The sequence below is a fragment of the Gallinula chloropus genome, assembly GCF_964237585.1.
Source record: "Gallinula chloropus genome assembly, chromosome: 13".
NCBI lineage: Eukaryota > Metazoa > Chordata > Aves > Gruiformes > Rallidae > Gallinula > Gallinula chloropus.
This window is the reverse complement of record NC_140098.1, coordinates 2,222,803-2,246,991: the sequence shown is the minus strand read 5'-3', so window position 1 is coordinate 2,246,991 and position 24,189 is coordinate 2,222,803. Positions and strand designations below refer to the sequence as shown.

The following is a 24,189-nucleotide window of genomic DNA, read 5'->3' as shown; positions in this document are numbered from 1 at the left end:
AAACCATAGAGTATAAGCCCTGAGGCTGCTCAGAAGTGCCCTGTCCCAGAAGCAGAAAAATGCCCAGGTTCTCCTTCGCTTTGCTATGCTGCATTACATGGAGGAAAGGCCCCTGAAAAGCTGGGGGCATTGCCTGGCTGCAGCAGGTACCTCCCTGCCTCTGCAGGCAGCAGGCGCTCTGCCCTCCCCTCCATCTGTATGCCCAAAACTATGGCACTCTTAATTCCAGAACTAATATGATCCAATATTTATTCTATCATTAAAAAACTATTCATTTCCTTGTCTGATGGTAAAAGTTACTGTAAAATAAATCATTCATCTTTTCAGCTAATTCTAATTACAGCTAAACTCTCATTTGGACTGGGAACTTGCTATATTTATTCAATACTTTTGCAAAACATTGCAGAACATAATCATCTATTATTATATTGTTACACTGTGCTCTTGACTGCTTTCTTCCAAGCGTGCTTCTGAAGAACAATTGCTATTTTAATGTATCATCCAGAAGTTATGGCCTAGACAAATCAGAAAAATTGTTTAGTCTATTATAATTTGGCATATGGTCACTTAATAGCACAGAGGAAGTCAGCATGAATGTTTGGGCTTATTTTTGGTATAAATATAATGAAAGAAATTTAAAATTGGCGAGACTCCACTTCCGCGAGTGGTCTCGTCAGTAAAATAATCTTTGCTGGTTCTTTATTTCTGTCTATTAGTCATCTATAAACAGTCATTCAGATTTGTGTGTGAAGTTTTGTAGAGCAGACTGACTCTTGGAGAGCCCCGTAACGCTGCCTCTGTGCTCTGCTGTGCTGCTTGTCAAGTCTCTGCACCTTGCAGTCTCTGTGTAGAGGTGCACGGGGAGAGGGAGGGCAGCTGCTGTGTTGTGAGCAGCCAAGACCCTGGCTCTGCTCTGCACCATAGCCTGTGGACATGGCTGTATCGTTTTCCAGGTTTACGATAGATGAGGTCTTAATTGGTGGAATGGTGTATTTCCATGAGGGATAGCAGTAGATTTTGTTTTCTAACCACAGAACAGACTTTTCTTATGTTAAAATTGAAACTTGATAGTTTGCATTTCCAGAAGTAACAACTACAAGTACAAAACATAGACGTATTGTCTGTGGAGCTGAAAGTGCCCGGAAGGCATGTTCTCACAATTATTTAGGGACATCTTCTGTTTCCATGATTACACCTCACTGTGTATGTTGCTTTTCAGAGCGTGGACCAGGTACTGTCTTAACATTTCTCAGTTGTGTGTACCTTGCTGATCAACTTACCTGGGCAGCATTGGGGAATCTCACTGCATTCATCTGCCTCTGATGTGGTTTAATCTTGTGCAGTTAACTCTTGTTTTCCCCCTGCTAGTGCTGCTTTTTGATACCAAGAGTGCCAACATTTGTTTGTATGCAGTTAAAATATGTTAATGGAATATTTTGTTATGAGAGAAAGTTGATCTCAGTTCAAACACGGTATCTATTACTTTTGAGGAAGTGGGAGCAGATATGGTTTATTTTACAGATTTCTAAGGAAAACTTAGAATTTCAAAATTATGTATTGTGTAAGTCTAAACAGCAGTGGAAAAAATCAGTTGCAGTTTGGTCAACTGCCCACGGACATTTGCTTTGCTGTAGTTGGGGAATATAATCTGTGTGGAGGAATAACTATAATGTGGAGAATATCCTAAAACGGTGATTTTCTTAAAATGGCTTGAAAGGTTCCCAGCAAACAATTCTGACAGCTCACTATCTGTGTGCTGTAAATCTGTGTCTGCTTAAAAGTGTGGGGCACGGAGAACTGCAGACGCTCGGCAGAGCAGCAGTCCGGTCACCTGCAGCACTTGCTGTCCACAGGTCTGATTCCAGGTTTACAGGATTATGAGGTAGTTTTCCACGTGAGAAAAGGAATTGCTTAATAAATTATTTAGCTGATTTTTCCATATTCTCTGCTTGAAGAAATAGGAAACTCAAGGCTTTCAGCAGCTGAATTAACATTAAAAAACATAAAAGCTTTAAAGTAGATTGCTTTGGAAAAAAACAGATAAAAACATACTTCTTTCTTGTTAATAATACTGATTTCACTTTTTAATGAGGTTTGTTTTAGCTTTAACTTAGGAGCATCTTGTGCACCTTGCCTTTTAGGAAGAAAGTAGTTTACAAAAAGCCAAGCTGTAGCTGGTTTGAGTTTAATTCCACTGACTTCAGTGGGACCCTGTTGATTTATTCTATTAGTTTTTCTTGCACTGCAACGAGTCAGAGGGCTTACTGCTGGGGCAACCACAACGCAACTGCAGAGAGTGTGAACTTCAGGAAGGGAGGAGGCGAGAGGGGCACAAGGAGGCCATGGAGAGCGCATTGCCTGCAGCTCAAGCTTTAATTGCAGACTATCTAGCAGTAGGTCACTTACTAAAGAGCCAACTTGGTATTACTAGCAGAGTCCTTTCACATTATAACTCAGAGCAGAAGCAATTACCATAAACAGCCTTAGTGATTTATTTTTTTCAGCCCCAACAGTGGATGAGAGATAATAGTATTCTTTATCTTGAAGACATGTAGCCTTATTGCTTCCCTCTACACATGTATATACAGAGGATAAAACAAAAGGTAGTGAACACTTTTTGCTTTAAATCCTTATTAGTAAATTAAGCATGGATGTGTGATTAATATTTTGTTTTCAGCACTTCACACTTGAATAGCTGGTAATAAGCAGTGTATGTATCAGCTTGACTCTTCCATTATTGTTAAGCATCTTTATAAAGTGTTTACTGATTTACAGAACAGTATTGAGAAGTTTGGGAATAATGGTCATATTTGTTTACTTATTTTCATTGCTGAGATCATTATGTGATGTTAATGAAGAATAATTATCAGTGAGTTTAATTTTCAAATGCATCCAAAATCTATTAATGTAAGCAATTTACATACTTTATTTCACAGCAGGTTTAAAAATGTTCAGCTGTCTAGATGTACCTTCCTATTTAATTTCTGTTTGGAGCATGTAGACCCCCCTTTACACTCCAAGAGCCCAGGCACCTCTAACTGCTGCACACAAGTAACATGCTACACATCCCTATATCAAGAGTATGTGTCCAGCTTAATTAGCTGCACTGGGCATAGCACTGGAGACTATTTGGCTCAAAGGATGCTGCATAGCAAACTATGTCTGAAATAGCAATATCATTGATTAACTCAATGCAATTATGAAGCAGACTGAACTGCCCTTAATATGCAGAATTTGGTTACATCAATAAAATTCTGTAGACAAAGCAGTCAAAAGAGGTAACCTCAGAGCCTGTTTGCTGTGGGGTTACATTTACACCTCCCACAAGGATGTAAATCTAGAGGTGTTTACCAAACAGGACAGAATAACTCATTTTACTTCTGTGGAATGAGTAGTGTTTGACAGCTTGACTTACTGTGGTTTAATAAAGTTGAATGATAGGGAAACTTGATAAGTGAATACTGCATTGTAGGGGCTTCAGTTTTATTTTTTCTGGAAACTGGGGTGAAAAAGTGTCCTTTCCTTTTAGAATTAACTATCATCATGGAAAGTCATTGTAATCACTAGTGTTGAAGTGCTTTTCATATTTAAGTCATTTCCAAAATAGGTTAAATCTAAGTTTTCAGGTCCTTTAAGTCCTACCTTATTTTACTCCTCAACAAAATGGAGATACGACATAAGCTCTAAATCCATAGAAAGTGCTCCACACTTCATACATATATTGTGTCAGAATATAAGCATTTTTCTGACCAAAATAATAGAGATTGTTTTCTTTTTTCATGTCTTCCTTGCCGGTATGAGTCATTTGTAATGTGACATCATATAGGAATGGTAAAAAGTGAAATCAATACAGCAAATGTACTTAATAAATATGCTTTGGGAAGCCAGATTATGTTTGCATCTATATGTGTGACTTTCATTTAGTTCATTATGCTGGAGCCATTGTGGTGTTGTAATTGAGGTGTGGTGATTTAACCTTGGCTGGATGGCAAGTCACCACCAAGCCGTGACTCCCCTCCAGCAGGACAGGGAGGAGAGAAAAACAAGATGCAAAAAAAGAACCCCAAACTCGAAGGTGAAGATAAAGGCAGTTTAATGCAGCAAAAGAAAAAGGCTGCACACAGAATCAAAGCAAAAGATTATTCTCTACTTCCCATCAGCAGGAGATGTCAGGCCACTACCCAGGAAGCAGGGCTTCAGTGTGGGTAGTGGGTGCTCCAAAAGACAAACACTGTAAAAAACAAATGCCCTCCCCTTTATGTCTTCACTTCTAATCTGTTTGGATCAGCTGTTCTGGCAGTGTCCCCTCCCAAGATCTTGCCCATCCCTGCCCCCCCGCCAGCTATAGGTCATGGGAGGGACAATGTTGGAGAGACAGCCTTGATGTGTGCCAGCACCACTCAGTAACAGCCGAGACACTTGTGGGTTATCAACACCTTGTTGGCTACCAGTACATCGCACTGTGAGGGCTGCTGGGGGGAGAATGAACTCCATCTCAGCCAGACCCAGTGCATGAGGTGATTTCAGTTTTCAATAAAACAAAAATGAAAACTTATTTTTTAGGAAATAAAAACAAATATTTCATTTCCTATTTACGAATGACTTGTTTAAAACCCCCCTGTCTGTTAGTATTGGGTGTGTATTTTTATGTAACTGTGCAAAGTGGTGTGGATAAGAGGACACAACTTAGGATTTCATAAACACATCCCAAGATGAGTGGGTTTGGTTCTAGTGAGATTTGTATCTCTTGCTGGAGTTACAGAATGCAATGTACATTCAAGGTTTACTCTATGGTGCCATTTTATCTGCTGCAAGTACTATGTGTAAGATCTCCTTGTTTCTCAAAAATAAATCAGACAATGGTAACATAATTATAAATGTGCCTGTATGAAAATAAATTTGAGCTTATATTAATATTGTGCTGAACAGAAAAGTGAATTCGACTGAAAGCTGAAACAAACATCATAGGGACCATGCAAAAACTGGCTGTTCTGTAAAGATTAAAGGAGAATATATTGGAAACCCCAGGGATAACTCAAAGTGGCCTTTATGATGGATTGTTAGCTGCTGGAGGTATAGACCTTAGTTCAGGTTTCACTGTATTATGCAATTTCTGTTTCAAATATTAATTCTGACCTAGTGTTTTAAGAATTATTTGAAAGTAAGAAATCAATATAATTTTGGTAATTTAAATCACAGGCAAAGTAGGAATAAATAGCCAAATCAATTATTATAGTAAAAAGTATCTGAATATGTTTTTATTGGCTCGTGGCAGTTATTGTCACCAGCACAAAGACAGAATTTGCAATCAATTTTGGCAATCTCCAATTTGATGACTTCATCCTCAGAGGGAGGTAGAAGACCCTACTTCAAGGGTCTAAATCCAAAAAGTAGATTCTTGGAGTTCTGTCAGGCACTGCTCCTGCCTAGAAAAACATAGATAGTTATTTTTAGCATTAAAAGCTGTTGGTTATGAAAAGGCCGTTTTCCAGGCATGAGTAGAAATATTCCATTCTTGATAAGCAAGTTATCTTGGCATCTTACTTATATCTAAACCTACAGTTGATGAGCAACTATCTTGGTATCTGTCTTAGATCTAAACCTACGGCTTAACAGCTTGTATCTAAGGCTTACATATCTAAGCTCCAAAGATGGCTTAGAAATAAATTAGGTATTTCTACAGTTACCTTGCATCTTGGACTAAATCCATTTGGAAGGATCGTGAGAGAATAGGATTCTGTATCTCAAATTCATGCTCTAAGGCAGAAGATCTTGCAAGGTGGTAGTGGCATGTAACGAAGCGCCAAATATGCTCATTACTCAGTATTCCCTAATTATTAATATATTTTAACTGTCGTCTTATCTTGAAATTTTCCAATGTAGTCCTAGTTTTATTTTGCATAATAAAAAAGTTATTACATCTCAAAGACGTGAAAGAACTGACAATCTCCATTTTCCTTTCTTTCAGGGATTAAGTTGGGAAGCTGCAGAGCATTAAAGTGATGTGTTTCATGTGTGGTGGCATCCTATGTGCAGAACGTTTTATCTGAAACTTTTCTGTAGCCTCAAACTTTTTGACTTCCAAGGTGGAAGGGGTAGATTCTTGGATACTCCTGTGCCTACAAAATAACCAAAAATGAAGGAGGACAATTGTTTACACGCCGCTCTTATCTGCCTGGGCATGCTGTATTACAGCCATGCCATAACTACAGAAAAACTGACCCACACAAGGCCATCGCTTCATGGTCACCATGAAAAAGGAAAAGAAGGACAAGTTCTGCATCGTTCAAAAAGGGGCTGGGTGTGGAATCAGTTCTTTGTTATAGAGGAGTATACGGGACCAGATCCTGTGCTAGTAGGAAGGGTAAGAAAGAATTTCTTTTTCATTCATCAATTTTAAAAACAGCAATCAAAAATGTAACTTGTAGCACAGCAGGTCAGTAAAAGCATGCTGCTCAGTGGGTATCCTCACCCTTTCATTTTCAAGTTATCAGTCACTTTAAGTGTGTGACAGGTAATTGTAGAGGGAGATATATATCTGTGTGCACATGTATATGTACACACATCCTGGGTGAACTTTTTATTCTGTTACAGTCTAACACTAACAGAATATAAATACATTAATAAACCAGTATATTTTCCATTTTATAAATGCTTAGCAGAACTCTGCTGACTTAACCCCAGCACAGAGTGGAGAGCAGGGTCAGTGACAGCAAATACCATTCTACCATTCTGGGTATTCTGGTTTGGTTAGTATTGTGCAATTTGTAGGTGTCAATATAAAATCTGTAAATCCATAATTTGGCTCAATGTTTCCTTGGTTCATCAAACTGCAGTGTGCATTGGTTGCAAAAGTAAGAGTGGCTAGTAAGCATTTGATACTATTTTTATATTGAAGAGGTGGTAATTAAAAACTAGTTGGCAATCACTGATTGACTTATTTGTTACACCCCAACTGTCATGTAATAGCTTTTTACACGCAACCCAGTAGAATATGATTAGTATGAAGTGTACCGAGTCTTTGTGAAAACGACTCTTCCTTTCACCTTCATTTCAACAAAAAAACTGTTTTAACTATCTCTTCCTTAAATCTTAAAGCTTGGGTCTCAGTAGCACCCTATACCTGGTAGCATGCAAGTCTGTACAGACAGCTTCTCTGAAAGTAGGGCAGATGTATTCACAGCACGTGCCTGAGTATGGATTATTGTGTGATGTAAGACAAGATTTTTGAGAACTATGAAATTATAGTAATTTCATGACTTCTTTTGTTTCATAAACACAGACATGAAATATATTCCATCTTGTTAATGTATGTCTGTTTCTCATTTTTTAGCTTCATTCGGATATTGATTCTGGAGATGGAAACATTAAATACATTCTCTCAGGTGAAGGAGCTGGAATAATTTTTGTTATTGATGACAAATCAGGGAACATCCATGCAACAAAGACACTGGACCGGGAGGAGAGAGCTCAGTACACTCTCACGGCACAAGCTGTAGACAGGAACACTAACAGACCTTTGGAACCACCTTCTGAGTTCATTGTTAAAGTTCAAGATATAAATGACAACCCACCTGAGTTTCTTCATGAAAACTACCATGCCAATGTGCCAGAGAGATCAAATGTAGGTAAGTACTCATAAATGCACCTCCGTCCCTGGCCCTGTGGAATGTCTTGCGTTGTCAGTATGTCTTGGCTTTATTTTATTCTTATTGTCTAGAATTTTGGGAAGTAAGAGTTACTTCATGCTCAGCCAGTGACTCAGTCAATTTACCTGATTTGCTGACCAAATCAAACCCTGCACAGCTACTAACTGTCATGGTTGAAGTGTCTCTAGATGGGTCCTAAACCAGGACCATTTCCTCCTAGGAAGGGACGTGAGGGCACCCTGGAACCTATGGACTGTGAAGTCTCTGGGGTATATGCCAAGATCATTCCTTTCGCAGAGCTGTGTAATAAAGCTAAGGAGTTACTGCCACACTCTCTATTCCATTTTCATCTCCTGTTTAAGCTTCTGTCTATCTCAGAGATTTTACAGGAATGATTTCTCTGAAACTTAGAGTGTAAAAAGAAAACTATTGTTTGGCTGTCTAAAGACAAAAGCAATATAACGCTTAAACTACAGAGGAAAAAACCCATAATGGTAAAGAGTGACTGCTGACTTTTATATCTTCACTGTTTAGAACATTAATCCCACATCACAGCTGGTGACAAATCTTTTTGGATCATATGAGTCTTATTTTGTTGTATATAAATTGCCAAGTAATTTTTTTTTCTTTTCATTTACCAGACGTGGAAATAAAAAAGTTAAGAAATAGTTATGCTGTATGACTGAAAGCATCTTTGCACAGTTCTTACAGGCATGTTTGCTTCTGACTGTATTCCTTCTGTGTTTGCTTTCCATTTTTAGGAACATCAGTTATTCAGGTAACAGCTTCAGATGCTGATGATCCTACCTATGGGAACAGTGCCAAATTGGTTTACAGTATTCTTGAAGGTCAGCCGTACTTCTCGGTGGAAGCTCAAACAGGTATTATTGAGCAGTTTATTTGAGTAGGACCTCGTGGACTAAATGTATTGACTGAGGCAGTACAATTGGGTCTATCTACTGATGGGCTTGAGCAAAGCTTCCTTCGTTCTCTTGATTCTAGCTGAGCTCTTTTGCAGGTTGGTCTCCTGGCACTTGGTAGAGCTTCTGGGCACACTACACTAGAAAGATCATACACTATTTCTTTTGTGTTTTGATATGGTATGATAGAAGTGGCAATTTCTGTGCTGGACTGTAATTGTTCATGGTTGTTCTATGTTCAGCTCTGTTGAATATTTGGGCTACTTTTCTTGCATAGCACGTTGTACATTGTAGGGAAAACACAACCTGTAACCTTACTGAAATACTACTGTATTTTAATACAAGCTAATAAGGCAGTATCCAATTTCTGTGGTGTGAACCTGTGAAAATAGGTGTGTGACGTGTTTCCTTTGTATATATAGGAATTATACGAACTGCCCTTCCAAATATGGACAGAGAAGCTAAGGAAGAGTATCACGTTGTCATACAGGCAAAAGATATGGGAGGACACATGGGAGGCCTCTCAGGGACAACCAAAGTGACGATTACACTTACAGATGTCAATGATAATCCACCAAAGTTCCCGCAGAGTAAGTAACAATAAAACCCTTATTCACATTTACTACTAATAGCCATAGCTGTATAGTATCAGATGTATTCAAAACTTCAAAAAGCAGTAACTGATGTATTATCACAGCACACATGTAAATAGGTAAATATTATTACACATTTTGGTAGTAACATATCAAGCTTTAGTATCTAGATTATTTGCTTTGTGTTGCAAAGTGAGACTTTTTTAAGGTCAACATTAGATAACAAAGATTGCTAACCCTGCATCTAATTTTTAAAACTACTGGACCAAGTTACATTATAAATGTATCTATGATATGACCAGGGAGATGCAGTCTGGACTTCTCTCTTAATGGAGAAAAAAGCTCATTTCTTGAGGGCTCTCCTGTGTGTTTAACCAAATCGGTCAAAAATACTAGAAAAGATAAGTGCCCTGCAGCATTGCTGGAATAAGCTGGTTTTCTTCCTTTTCCATTTTCATAATTACAGTCTGGATGTAAAAGACACTTTAAAAAAATCAAGCAGTGTTTACTACTCTGCTCAGACCACAAGAACTCTAAAAAGTTATTACGGGGAAATAGGAGATTAAAACAAAAATCCCTGCATGTATTGGGCAGGAACAAGTTGTTCTGTGTTGGGAGAATTGCACTATGTAGTAGTCACATAGTGTGTATGCAACAGAAAGCTCTCCAGTTAGAGTTACAGTGTTCAAAAAACGTCTCCAAGTGGTCTCATGCCTCTCAGTACTCCATAGCTATTTGCAAGCACAGTTACGATAGCCATTTTCAATGCACAAATCCACTTTGCTTTTCAATGAAGGAAAGGAGATACATTATGTTCTTGCTTGAAGTTTTTTGCTGTTCTTGCTCCTTGATGAGTGTTGCACAATCTATTAGCAGCTCATGGCTATGCCTTTTCAGGTCTTTGACAGACCTTTAAGAGAGTAAGCATTATTTTTTATTTCACCCAGCCTTTCATTTTAAGCACTGATGCTTCATCCTTTGCTTCTATCAACACTCTCAGTGAATGTCCATAAGGATAAAAGTTAAGCCTGGATGCTCCACGAGACTTATATTTATGGCAATACAAACTAATTTTAGTGCAATTAATTTTGTTTATTGATGGTTGAAGTGTATGGTTGGTGGTCAAATAAAGCAATTTTTTTATACCTATGCTATTTATTTTTCACATATAAAATTAATCAGGGTTGACATTAACAGATTCAGTCTTCACAGTTGGGTTGAAGTACACTAATGTTCTCACACATCTGTTGTGCATCTCATCTCTGCATGGGTTGTTTGGGGTTTTTTTTGGATTGCAGTGTATACGCCATTCCAGCCCAACCTGTTTCTCCTCTGAGAAACCATTGTGATACTGATACATCCTGGAAAAGACCATCTCTCCAACAGCTCTTCTTCCAGTGTTTCAGCTTCCTGGACCCTCACGCAAGAACTTAAATGTCATAACTGGTCCCTGAATGTAAAAAATCTATGTCGGCATTTTCTACAATTCTAAAAGGGGAAAGTATTAAATCCTGAAAGCATCAGGTTTTGCATACCTCACAAACATACCTCTTCACCCTAAATCATAACTTGCACCCCCATACATGGTATTTTGTTGAGTAACTCCTCAGCAATCAGATGATGGGTTTTTCCTCTACAAATCCAAGCCAGTTTGCTAAGTGTTTTGGGATAATATTTATCTTTAAAATGCCAAATATCAGTTATTAATCATTCGACCCCAACTTAAAACCTTAACTTGGAATGCTTTGTAACTCAAAATCAGGGTTTCACCTGTTTATATAAATTCCCAAGTGATTGATTTTTTGCTTGTTTGGTTGGTTGGGTTTTTTGTTCATTGTTCAAACCCTTAATGAGTTAAGTGCTTAAATTTAAATTTGGGGTTCTTTGTGATTAGAGTTAATGACCTATTTCAATGACATGTGCCAGTTGTTTTTATGGGTAATGAGCCAAGTCCCTGCCTGGTGTAAGTCTCCTGATGTTTCTAGGGTGCTGATGTTCCAAAGAAAATGGGGGGTGGGGGGGAAATAAATTAGATTATTTTAATTTTTCATACTTTTTTTTCCCGATTCACTAATGCTGATGAAGTGTCAGAAAAAGCTGACATAGATTTGTACATTTAGGATCATGTTATGTTGCCTGAACTCTGGAGTGGGTTGGGAAGGTCCTGGAATCGATGCTATCTAAATGACAATTGTTGGAGAGAGATTTATCTGGGAGCGGTATTGCTCTCCTCCGGTGTTCCTGAATATGCAAGGAAAAACCAGTCTGGCCACACATTGTGTGATGTTTGGGAAGGGTTTTCCTATTGGAGTTTGAGGAAGGAAAGCCATTTTTTTCTTGTTGTGGAATCCCTGTTTTCTCTGTTGTGTTAAATTGTAATAATCATTGTTACATAGCTCTAATTAAAGCCACAGAAAACAGCAGAGAGCTCTTATCCAATTAATTGTATACATTGTGTGGCTCCTGAAATACTTCTGGACTCAACAGAGTCGAAGGTCAGTCCATGAGTCTTATGAAAGAGAATTTTCCTTCAATTTCTGTAATAGCATATCTGATATGAATGATAACCTCGATGTCACAACAATTTCTGCATTCTGACTGATTGGTTGTCTTTTAACCCCACCCTGAACAGAGACAGAGGTACACAGATGTTGTGTATAACATCAGTGAATAGGTAATGCTATATAGATTAGCAATGTATTTTAAGATTTCACAGATGACTCGCTTCTCAGAGCTCTTTATAATGTAACATTCCTTCAGGGGATTTGAAAATGTAAAAAATTACTGTGTTTATTTGGAACTTACAAGTTAAATGAGTAAATATACAACTGAAGAACAGACTGCATACTTAAGGCAAATGCCTTTTTTTATTCCACCAGGTGTGTACCAGATGTCAGTGTCGGAAGCAGCTGTCCCAGGAGAGGAAGTAGGCAGAGTGAAGGCCAAAGATCCAGACATTGGGGAAAATGGCTTAGTAGCTTACAGCATCATTGATGGAGATGGCATGGATATGTTTGAAATTACAACAGATTATGAAACTCAGGAAGGTGTTGTAAAACTTAAGAAGGTGAGTAATACTGAGTGCAGTATTCTTTGTTGCTGACAGAATATTTTGTAATAATGGGTTACCATCTAAGCTAAAATATCACTAATTGCAATTTCACTTAATTTGTTTCTAAAGCTGTGATTAACTCTTAATATTCCATTTCCCCAGTAGCTGAATTGGAATGGAAGAAAGTAACCAAGAAGAGTTACATAAATACTGTACAGTGGATTAATTGCACAAACTAAATGAATTCATAATAAAAAGTCACGGTAAAATACAATGCCATCAGCTTCATTGTTAATGAAGTTTTGCCTAGTGCTGACAAGTAGCGGACATTCACTGTTGCTTTATGTTCGGTCTGAATAGCCTCATGCCCTATAGTTTGAATTCTTCAGCTGTGCATTGTCCACAATATTGTTCTGAAGGAGTCACAGGCTATGCAAAAAGCAGCAAAAATACCCAGGTGATTTCATATACAATCCATCAGTGTGATCTTTAAAAGCGTTATTAAATGAATTTTAAATTAATTTAATTCATTATTTAAGCACTATTATTTTGCCCTTTGTTTTGTTATAGCTATTCATCTCTCTTGGAGATAATCAAAACTCAAAGGAGAAGGACTGGGCAACTTAACTTCAAAGCTAGCCCTGCCCTGTACATTGAGGTAGTCTCTCAGAAAGAGACCCAGAGGTCTCCTCTGGTCCGAACTATGCTGTGGTTCCGTTACTCTATCCGTTCTAGAGGTGGGAATATAGTTTTTATGTATTTTAAAACGTGGGTGAACTGTCACACCACTCAATCTATGGTGTTAGCATACTTTGTGAGTTGTGGTTGGCACCTGCATGATCATTTTGAGGCTCTGATACTGCAACGCTGCAGCCGTTTCATGTCAATAACAACGCAGAAATGCTGTGACTTTGATCAGGCTCCCAAAAGGACTTACCTCATGCGGCATTGTTTCACCTGCCCTTTGTAAAATGCTATGAGATCTATGGATTGAAAGAACTATGAAATAAAAGCACTGCAAATCATCTTCATATTTTCCCTACTGCTTAAATAATTAAACTTCTCTGTGTCCTATTTCATGGAGTACCCAGTAGTTTGCCAGCTTGGGATAGACCAAGCCTGACATTTTGTGGGAATCCTTTTCCTGTCCATCGCTCTTCTGTGCTACCTGGAAGGTTGCATGAAGAAAAGGTTATTTTTTCCAGGAAGGATGGTTTCTTGAGTGATACAGGAAGCAAAGAGCAAGACAAGGACTGTCATGATTTTCTGAGCGCCTTCCTATGCTGCTCCATACATAGAATGTAGCTCCTTCCATTTGAGTCTTTATGTTTTTAAATATACACATTTCAGTCCAAGCTTGTTGACAGATGCTCACATGTGTTTTATGTCATTAAATACTAGGGGACTGCTTATTGCTTTTACACTCCAGTTTTCCTAACTGCAGAATGCATTGTCTTCTTGTTTCTTGCAGCTCTTAGATTTTGAAACCAAAAAGTCCTACAGTCTGAAGGTGGAAGCAGCTAATGTACATATTGATCCGAAGTTTATCAGCAATGGGCCATTCAAGGACACAGTAACAGTGAAGATATCAGTGGAAGACGCTGATGAGCCACCTGTGTTTTTAAAACCAAGTTATATTTTTGAAGTACAAGAAAATGCAGCATCTGGTACTGTGGTTGGAAAAGTACATGCCAAAGACCCTGACGCTGCAAACAGTGCTATAAGGTATGCTTCATTGGAGCAGGTGGTTTCTGTCTAAGCATTAGCTTTTAGAATTGTTATGCAAGTTATTAAGATAGTGTGATGATAGATCTAACAAAGTAATATTTAGTATTCACCGAGAATATTAAAAACCTTAACCATGAAGCATTGTTTTTATGTCTTGTTCCATAAACTTCTAGTCTCTCAAAGCCATAGCTATGTCTGCCTAAAATGTACTTTAGGACATCTTTGTTAGACTCTGTTCTAGATAACATTTTTTATAAAATATCCTATGCTGTTATCACAGCATGTTTTTTCTTAAAATATAGAAATCTATGCAGTAGGTTAGATATTACATTGGATAGTTGCTAATGCCAAGCACATACACAGACACCTTTTCTGCAGTTATACTGGGTAGTTTTCTGTTGGTTTATTTTCATTTGTCAAGTTTTCAGTGTAAAATAAATTACAAACCTCTTTTTTGTGGGTACAGTTAAGGTTTTGAAGAATCGCAGAGTAAAGATTCAAAAAGTAGAACTGCACAAAGCTGTAGAAATGTGTAGATAATGGGTACTATTAAATAAGCTGGTATCCTCAGTTAGCATCCTAAGTACTCAAAAGATCAGAAGACCCAGAAGATCTTAATGATTAATATGAAACAGAAGAAAATATAAATATTTCAGGAGATATTTTTATCATTTTTCATAAAAGAAGAAAATAAATTGAGGGCTTTAATACCAAGACTTCAAAAGCCAATGGGTTGGGTTTTGTTTACAACAAACATTCTGACATAGTATTTTTCTAAATGTAGGAAACTACCAGGTGAATCTCCTTTTAAAAGAACACATATCATCCCTTTGACAATGATATTAAGGGTAGTAAGTGTGCTACTTATAATTATTTAAATATAAAAATGATATGGAACAAATTTGGGTGTATTGAACTAATGCATCTTCTTTTATCTAATTCCGGACTTTCAATCTTCTTTAGATATTTAATTGATCGTCACACTGACCTTGAAAGATATTTTTTTATTAATGAAGAAGATGGTAATATCGAGACACTAAAAACTTTGGATAGGGAAGACATTGCTTGGCATAATATCTCTGTCTTTGCATTTGAAGTCCGTAAGTATTTCACTGAGGTATTTAATAACCAGTGACATAAATCCCATAGCCTTTTAATTGTCTCACTTTGATAAGCTGCAGTAATTCCCAACAGAAATACTTCAGCCTATTTCATTTTTACCTGGATACAGCTGGGATTTTGTTTGTTTTGAGGGGTTTTCCTGCCTCTGTTTCATTTTGTTTTTTCTTACTCCCTTAGACAAGCAACACCAGAAAGCCAAAGTTCCAGTTGCAATTAAGGTCGTTGATGTCAATGACAATGCTCCAAAATTTGCAGATGCCTACGAGGCGTTTGTCTGCGAGAATGCTCGAAGCAATCAGGTATGCCTGTGCCCACCACCTTCCCTCAGCATGAATTTCTTTCTTCAGGGTGTTAGTCCAGTTTTGTGTTGGCAGCTAAATGAGGAGTAGTAAACAAACAAAATGCCTGGAGCACACAGAAAGGCACTTTCCTGTGTTTTTATTTTGAACTGCTATCGACAGGTATAGTTACGGTGCTTCGTGCATTGAATAGGACTGGTGTTGACTGTGAGTATCCACAGTGATAGGGGCAATGAAGGTGGTTGGGAGCAGCTTTCCCAGGTGTGAGCCTGTTTTGGATATTACAGAAATATCATCTCATGGGAAATATCATCTTATGGGAAAAATTGTAGAATTTAGCCTACATATTTATCCCTGAACAGTGTGTGAGGAAGAGGGGTTACTATCATGCAGAAATATGACTCCACACGTTATCTGCACTATTGCAGTTTGAAAAGGACATTGTGCTAAGTGCCTCTGAGCTGGAGAATTTTCTGCAGAATTCTGTTTAGTCTCTTAAGTTATCCATTAGCACATATTTTTATGTAAGAATGCATATATATAGGTGCATCCTTTTAAATCTATAATTCTGTGTTGGCTAAACGTAATAAAAAATAAAGATTGCCTGTTCTAGTTTTGAGTCAGCTCTGTGTCTGTAATTGCATGCATTTGTTGAGGTATATGGGGGGGGGTTCTGTTATTTCGATATTCTTTGTATTAGAGAGATTTTCTCAGAACACCATATATATGTGATGTATCCAGAGAAGGAGCCGTTCGTTTACAGAGTACTTTTCTTTTACAGCAATTTATTACAATTAGTGCTGATGACAAGGATGACTCAGCCAACGGACCAAGATTTATCTTCAGTTTACCACCTGAAATTATTCATAATCCAAATTTTACACTCAGAGACAACAGAGGTTTGTGTAAAGATTCCCTCTATACTAGAGTCCAAAGAAATGACAAAGTAAAACTAATAGCCAACGTAATGTCATCCAACAGCAGTTACATTAACTTTGACAGTATGTCTGTTTTCCAGAGATTTAGAGGAGGAAGCAGAAGAATTATAGCTGAATTACAAGGATGTTCTTGGAATAATATAATGCTTGTTAACTCACTTTCAATTTACTGAATATTTATTTTAAATTTTATAATAATACCATACATGAGAAATCCACTGCTATTTTATCTCCCAGGAAGAGGGTAAAAACTCTTGGCAGAAGCATTCACTAGATGTAACTGTCCAATCTCATTGGTTTGAAGAAAACGTACTTGCTAAGCTAGAATTAGCTGAGGCAGAATAAATTGTTAGGTTGCCTGTATTTTGTTCACCTTACTTTGCATGCTGGTTTTTGTAAATTGTGGATCACAATAGACACAGTCTAGATTCCTAATGGAGTAAAGTCACTCCTGCTCTAACTTTGTATAGGAAATACAAATGGAGATTTATGTTGTGAAGCATACCATGATTGAGTGTATGTCAGGTATATCTATGGGTATGTAGGCATAGCTGAGCATCAAAACTTAAATGATCCTCTAGCGTCATAATATCAGTGGACCTAACTTGCCAGAGGTTGAGGAAGCCAGAGAGGGGTAAAGGCAGTTTCAGCTATTATACATATTTACTCTGTTTACTTAGTGATAATCAATATGATATTCTCATTCAATGTTCATTTCTTTTTTACCTGTAAAGGGAAAGAGCTGCTTCAGCGTCTAAGAAATTGGCTTTAATTAGCAAGCTTTAATGTTTGAAGGAAACTTGACTTTTTTCTGAAAAGTAGAACTCAGTTGAGCTGGTTTAAATAATGAATCCAAATAGTTTTTTCTGGAGTGTCAGAAGTACAAAAGGCAACATGATCCAGATACATGATTTCAGTAAAAACTTTTTTCTCTCAGGTGTTATGCTGTGGCATACTTTATCTCTCTATCAACATCTGAAGCGAGGGTAATTAGCATCAGAGTTCCCAAACAAAATTTCTGTGATTTTTTTAAGGATAAAAGTAATACTGTTGCCTAGTGCTTGACACTTGTACATGCATAAGCAATTCATAAAGGATCCAGTGGAGGGGTTATATTTATTCTCTTTAAAGCAGTAAAACACAATTTTTGAAAAATTGATGAAAGTATTTTTAGAGATAAGTAAATATATATTTATTCTTTGCTTGACACCCTGAGGCCAAGTTTTTCTTTATAAAAACATTTTCTGGTCACCATATCAAACTGAAAAGGGATTAGATTTTACAATCTAACAGAGGAAGCATAGGTCAGAATTGAGATGCTCTAATACAGCTGCAGGCAAAGGGTATTATGGCTCCTGAGTCCAGCCAATTCCACTAATCCTTCATTTCCATATGCAGCAAATTCATTCTTTTTTTTTTTTTTTTTAATGACAAATTCGCCCAAAGAAAAATGGTTTGTAATTGAAAAGATGATGTCAGTTGATTGTAGGGACTGTACCTGACAATACTGCAAATAGTTGCCGGACAGTATTTAAGGATCAAAGCCTCCTGTATAGCTGTGTTTCGGGAAGTGAATAGTGTAATGAAATTCATCTGTTTCCATCCTGTCTTTCCCTCATTTTCGTACAATCCTGAATCCAATGACACTGCTAAATTAACTATTTCTGTGGAGGTTTTTTAAGCAAGATATGGTAGAGGACAGATTTAAAAAGTTAAAATTCGATCTACTTCCATATAAAAAAACTGAGTTAGAGAGTTTGCTGCTGTTTGTAAGAAAAATAATTTACATGATGATTTGAAGGTTTGGGTTTTTTTCAGTGGTAAATCTGAGCAGTCTGTATACCATGCCACCGCTTTCAGAGGGAACTTTTAGTTTCAGAGAAAAATGGCTTTATTAACTGTGGAGAACAGTTAATGAAAACTCCAGTGTTTGGGTCTATTACAGAACTTTAAAGTGAATACAGTCCTATAATTATCATTTAATAGAGTTTCTTTCTACCAACTCCTAAAAGTAATCACATATTGCAGTAATCCAAAAAAGCGTAATCACATTCTACATCCTATTAATAGCCTACTGTGTTACCGAGTTTTTCAGCTGAGACTATCTTCCATAGAAAACATGAGATAATGACTTATCACACGCTGTGATAAAACACACGTAAATAAACAGCACTGTGTTTGCCCAGGCACTGTTCAATTTTACTCCCATTCAAGTCAGACCTTCAAAAGAGCAGTAGAGACTCATGACACTTCACAGCAGAGAGATGGATTTTTAGTAAATGGATTTCCTGCTTTTAATCCTGCTCTGGCCTAAACTAAAATGCCCTTTACTTGGGCTTGCTCACCTTGCATGGAGGCTGGGCACACAGCCAGTGTCGCTGGGCGGAGAGCAGCCACCTTGCTTTACCATGCCACGCAAAGCACGAATTGCACCCCCACGGCAAAAGCCAGGTGCGGTAACGTTCTCAAAGGCGCTTTACAGAGACTGAAATTAAATCTGTGAGACCGCTACAATCAGTGACTAAAATCTACTGTTTAATAAAAACATGTCCTCTGGCTTTCAATTTCAGACCTTTTAATCAAGACATTTTGAAACACATGAACAATAAAGTTACGGGACTTTGCCAGGAAGTCTCCACAGCAATTGCTGCTGCCTGGTAATGATTTTAGACGGTTGGATACCTGAAACTGTTTAGATTTCTTGTTGAATCAGCACTCACATTCTGATATAGCTGATAATGTTCACACTGCAGTCGGCTTCTTTAATCTAGAAGCCTCCTTACAAAACATGTATGTTAGCAAGCCCCCAGAAGCTAAGCTACGCTTGCCTGTGTGTAGAGAAAAACCTGGAAAGCCATCAATAAGTTCACCAGAGAAAAAGATGAAAATCAAAGGTCAGGAAGATCACCTTGGAGATCACCATAAAGTAATGCAGTTTTAACTCCCAATTGTGACGATTTCATGGAGAGTATAGGTAATCTTCACTTACAACACTTGGATATTGGATAGCCCAGACAATAATAGCTGGGGAAATGAGAGCGCGTGACTTTTTCTGGATGGTGTTGAGAGGGCTGTTTTCTTTCTTCTGTCTCGTGTTAACCCCCATTGTGTTCGTTAAGACTGTCAGTCAAGTAGCTCCCATATGTGTTAAGTAATAGTTTTAAGCTGGTATTGACATTTAACTTCTGTTTCTGGGCTTAAAAGATGCCATTATACCTGGATTATAGTTATAGTCCTGGGACTTGAAAATAATGAAAAAGCATGGATGAGAATATTAGCTAGGATTATATGTTATCTTTTATCTATGTAAAAGATGGGTTTTTTTGTTTCTTCTAAATGTGAGAAGTGAACATAAACAAAGTTTTTAAAAAATGACTTTTTAGGACTGCTGTAGGGTAGTTCCTTTGAACCTTAACTGCATGTGTTGACTGGATTTTTCATTTTTAAAACTGATTTTAAGCTAGAAATCACTTCAAGTTGAACCAGATAAATCAACCATTGCATCAAATTCATCCTTAGTGAGGTGTAAATGACTGCAGTGGAATTGGCTAGTCCTTACAATATTTTGCCATCCTTTTCTTATTTCTACTTACTCTTTAAGATGCCAAAATTCAAGAAACATACGGCACTATGTAACATAATGTAATAAACCGTGTAGCCAACAGACTAAATATACTAATGTATAATGTTGTCTGTGTTTCCTCCCTTATTGCCTTTGCAGCCTCTAGGCAGTTGTAGCTCAGCCCACTATTAGTGTTCATATTTCTTTACCACAAGAATAATCTGTCCTGTTGTGATCATTCATTTAACAGAGCAAATCTTTGTTCTCATGTTGAGGAAATGAATTATTAAATGCATTTTAGAGAACCCTGTGGAATAGTTTTATTCCATATCAATATCTGTTAGTTCAAGTATTAGTTGATAGGTTAATAAGATATTCGATGTTAAATTTATATATATTCCAAATTGTTATAAGCCCATTAATTTAAAGTTCTAAAATAAGACTCCGATCGTACAGGCATTGATATCAATAAAATCCTTTAAAAAGCTTGTGCTACAGAGCCCATCTGGGCAAATGTTGCATGTATATGTTTAGTAGGTTAGAAAGACTGAAAAGAGATGAAGGGCACCTCCAAAAACCAAAAGTAGCAAATAATCAGATTTCTATCAGCTTCTCTGTCCTTAGCAAATACAACCATCCTGTAAAGGAGAAGTTAACAAGTTGTTTTCTACTCAGTATTTTTGTAAGACTTCAGTAAGACTACAGTTCTGTCAAGCCGAGGTGACCACAGTGGGCAGGAAGTGTTCTGGGCTTGGCAGGAGAAGTGCAGATAGGGGGATATTGAATTAATTTTGGATGTAGCAAACAGGCCTATCAAGGACAGTCATAAAAAAAATCACTCTTTCTGGTGAGATCTGCAGAAATTATTAGTGGAAGAACCAGTTAAACAGGGCCCTAGTGTAAACATCCTTCTCATCCCATAAATTGAACTTAAACATCCTTCTCATCCCATAAATTGACCTATGTCCGCCAAATTTGGGGATGGTTTCAGACCTTGTCCTGCATCAGTGGTACTGCCTGCAAGGGTGTTTAATATAAAGGAATACTTCTCTTTTGGTATAATTTATTCACAAACTTTCATGGAAATAGCAGTGATTAGATCATTAAGAGAGGTTTTATGATTTGCATTATTAAATTCTGGAATTTATGCTGACTCTTCAACAGGAAAATGATTAATCTTCTGCAGTACCCAGAGGCAATAGTAAAATGGGTACTGTTGGAGGTGAATAACCCTCCTTCAGTAGAGAAAAGAGCCATTCTTTTATGAAAAATAAAATGCATGACAAAAAAGAAAAGGTTGTGTGAAGTCATTCCTCATCCTAAACTAGCTTTTGAAGGTCTGAAAACCACGGATATGATTGTTTGATATTATTTACTACAGGATGTTTATTATAAACTTAATTTTGGTCTGAGAACTGAGAAACAAGGAACACAATAAGGAAATGCTCTTTGTGCTTCTGAGCCTTTGTGGTGGCTGCGAGCAGGAAGCGGTGGCTGGGAGCAGGAAGCACTGGCTGGCTCATCCCAGTATTTCACGTCACACATTTCCCTTTCAAATGCTTTGACCCACGAAGTGTGAAAGACTATCCAAAATGAGTTTCTGGTTCGAGATTGCAGCTTGATTTCCATCCTCTGCATCAGGAGGTCCATGGCAGGCAGCAAGAACAACTGTATATTGTGTTAGAGGAATACTTCAAACTCTTCCTCATATCCACATAATTCAAGATTTGCCCAGACATACTGTGCATGTATGATCAAGCTTTCTGAATTCTGGCTTTGGGAATTCGGGTGAAAAAAAGGTTCTGATGAAATACTTTAGTGTTTCTCACTGAAACAGGTCAACACTGAGGTTCAAATCTGCTAACACAGCAGATGTTGACTTTTCATTTTGGTGGGAGTCTCGTGAACAGGGACCGTTTTGGTACAGACTTCTGCCTTCCATTGCTGTAGGTCTAACCCCAAGAACAAAGAATCAGGGGGGGTGATTTTTTCCCCAACGTTGCAGGTTTTAATTCTGAAAAGGGACTAGAACCAGCTCAAAGAGCAATGCCAAGGCCAAATCATTCTGGTAGTTGATGAAATATTGTGTATTTCCCAAGAAGCTAGTGCTAAAAGGTACTAACAGAGATTTTTTGTGTTCCTTGTGTTACCCTCATCACCCTAAAATAATTAAAATTGAGTGTGGTACTGTATAATGAAACACAATTCTATAATTGCTTTTGGGTCATTAGGAAAGCGATACATTGTACTGGTTTATTATACAAATAAAGCTAAAGCATCTCATAATTCAAAGCCATTGTGGCAAGATCTATTTTTTCCATATTTACTAAGAGCATGACTCTATGGCAAAAAATAATGATACTATCTCTCTTCTTTAAACAGATAACACAGCTGATGTGCTTGTTAGACGTGAAGGATTTAGTCGCCAAAAGCAAGATTTATACCTTCTTCCTATTGTAATCAGTGATGGTGGACTTCCCCCTATGAGCAGCACCAACACCCTCACCATTCGGGTCTGCGGCTGTGACAGCAATGGCTCCATGGTCTCCTGCAATGCTGAAGCCTACATGCTCAATGCTGGATTAAGCACTGGAGCTTTAGTTGCCATTCTTGCTTGTATTGTGATTTTGTTAGGTAAAAAAAGTTCTTTGCTTACTACACTTCTACCCTTAGGTTTAAAATTTAATCTTGCCTTCAGGTCCAAGATGGAAAAATGAATTTTCATTTCTTAGCTTTTATTTTTATAGAAGGTACTAACCTGCCTGGTTGAAATGCAATATATGGTAACTGCAGTAGCAAGCACCAGTGAATTTGTCTAGGTGTGCTTGGAGAACGTCCTTTTGCGGCCCAGTATCAGTTAATCAGGGTCACTGTTTAAAGGAGGTCATGACATACAGTTTTAAGTTGTGTGATCTTCCCTGGATGACAAGTTCTTTATTGAGGTCAGCCAGGATTAATGGCTCCTGCCAGCTATTTCCCTCTAACTCCTCTTGTGTTGGAGACAAATGAAGGGCTCAGAAGAACTGCTTTTAAGAAAGTGCTGTAAAGCATTTCCTGATGATTTAAAAATATTTATACAAAATATTTTACTCATAATTATTTATAGTCTTTTTATGTATTTTAAAGTTATTTTATAGAAAGCTGAAGTGAGAAGGCACACAACAACAAAGGCATGAGTTTTGAGGTGTTCCTCAAGAGAAGTTCCATTTTCATGGAAATAAAACATGGGCATACAGAAGAGAATAATGATTCATTTTTCTTTTGTTGCAGATATACATGTGATTGAGCTGCTCAAAGGCAGTGCCACAGTGTTCATGCAGTGCTGGGGGCCCACAAATGTTTTTCTTGAGTTAGTCTTTTAGTAGTAAACAATTAGTAAGAGCAATGACATTCAGCCCAAATGGAAAGCCTCAAATCTGTATGTTTAATTGTGTGTACAAACATCAATGCTTTTACTAGCTAGGTATGCTAAAAATGCAGATGTTAGCAAAAATACACGATGAACTGCAGCACAAAAGCTGAGGTTTCAGGGAATGCAATAATCTACTTATAAAACAGCTACTGTGGGAGAAGGCAGTCTAACTTGTTGTTTGTTTGGTTTTTTTCTCCTATAGTCATTGTAGTGTTGTTTGTAACACTGAAAAGACAGAAAAAAGAACCTCTGATTGTTTTTGAAGAAGAAGATGTCCGAGAGAACATTATTACTTATGATGATGAAGGTGGAGGTGAGGAAGATACTGAAGCTTTTGACATAGCTACTTTGCAGAACCCTGATGGAATCAATGGATTTATTCCTCGTAAAGACATAAAACCTGAGTATCAGTATATGCCAAGGCCAGGGCTTCGGCCAGCTCCTAATAGTGTTGATGTTGATGATTTCATCAACACAAGAATACAAGAGGCTGATAATGATCCAACTGCTCCTCCTTATGACTCTATTCAGATCTATGGCTATGAAGGAAGAGGCTCAGTGGCTGGTTCACTTAGCTCATTAGAGTCAGCGACAACAGATTCTGATTTGGACTACGACTATCTACAAAATTGGGGACCTCGATTTAAGAAACTTGCAGACTTGTATGGCTCCAAAGACACTTTCGATGATGATTCTTAACAATAAAGTTGAAGATTTGGCCTTAAGAACTGTGTCCAATGTTGAAGAATCCAGAAGAAATGTAAGCAGGTATTTTTTTAGAAATCAAGAAAAATCTCATTTAAACATTTAAGTTTGACAGAGAGGATTCCTTTGATTAAAAAAAGGACGTAGAAGTGGTAAATACTGTGAAGTACCTTTTCCTACAAAAGGCAAATACAGAAGTTGGCTGCCAA

The 24,189-nt window shown here is 37.6% G+C and overlaps 1 protein-coding gene across 1 annotated transcript; it reads left to right on the top strand.

Annotated features, from left to right (window-relative positions):
* Positions 1 to 6,136: 6,136 nt before the first annotated feature.
* Positions 6,137 to 23,974, top strand: CDH11 (cadherin 11; the record flags this gene model as incomplete). The annotated part of the gene is made up of 11 exons (XM_084270127.1): positions 6,137 to 6,364; positions 7,334 to 7,628; positions 8,411 to 8,530; positions 8,992 to 9,159; positions 12,042 to 12,229; positions 13,686 to 13,939; positions 14,906 to 15,042; positions 15,242 to 15,363; positions 16,145 to 16,262; positions 22,246 to 22,497; positions 23,478 to 23,974. 11 exons carry the CDS (start codon positions 6,137 to 6,139, stop codon positions 23,972 to 23,974), a joined length of 2,379 nt encoding a protein of 792 aa, XP_084126253.1.
* Between the last annotated feature and the right edge of the window lie 215 nt (positions 23,975 to 24,189).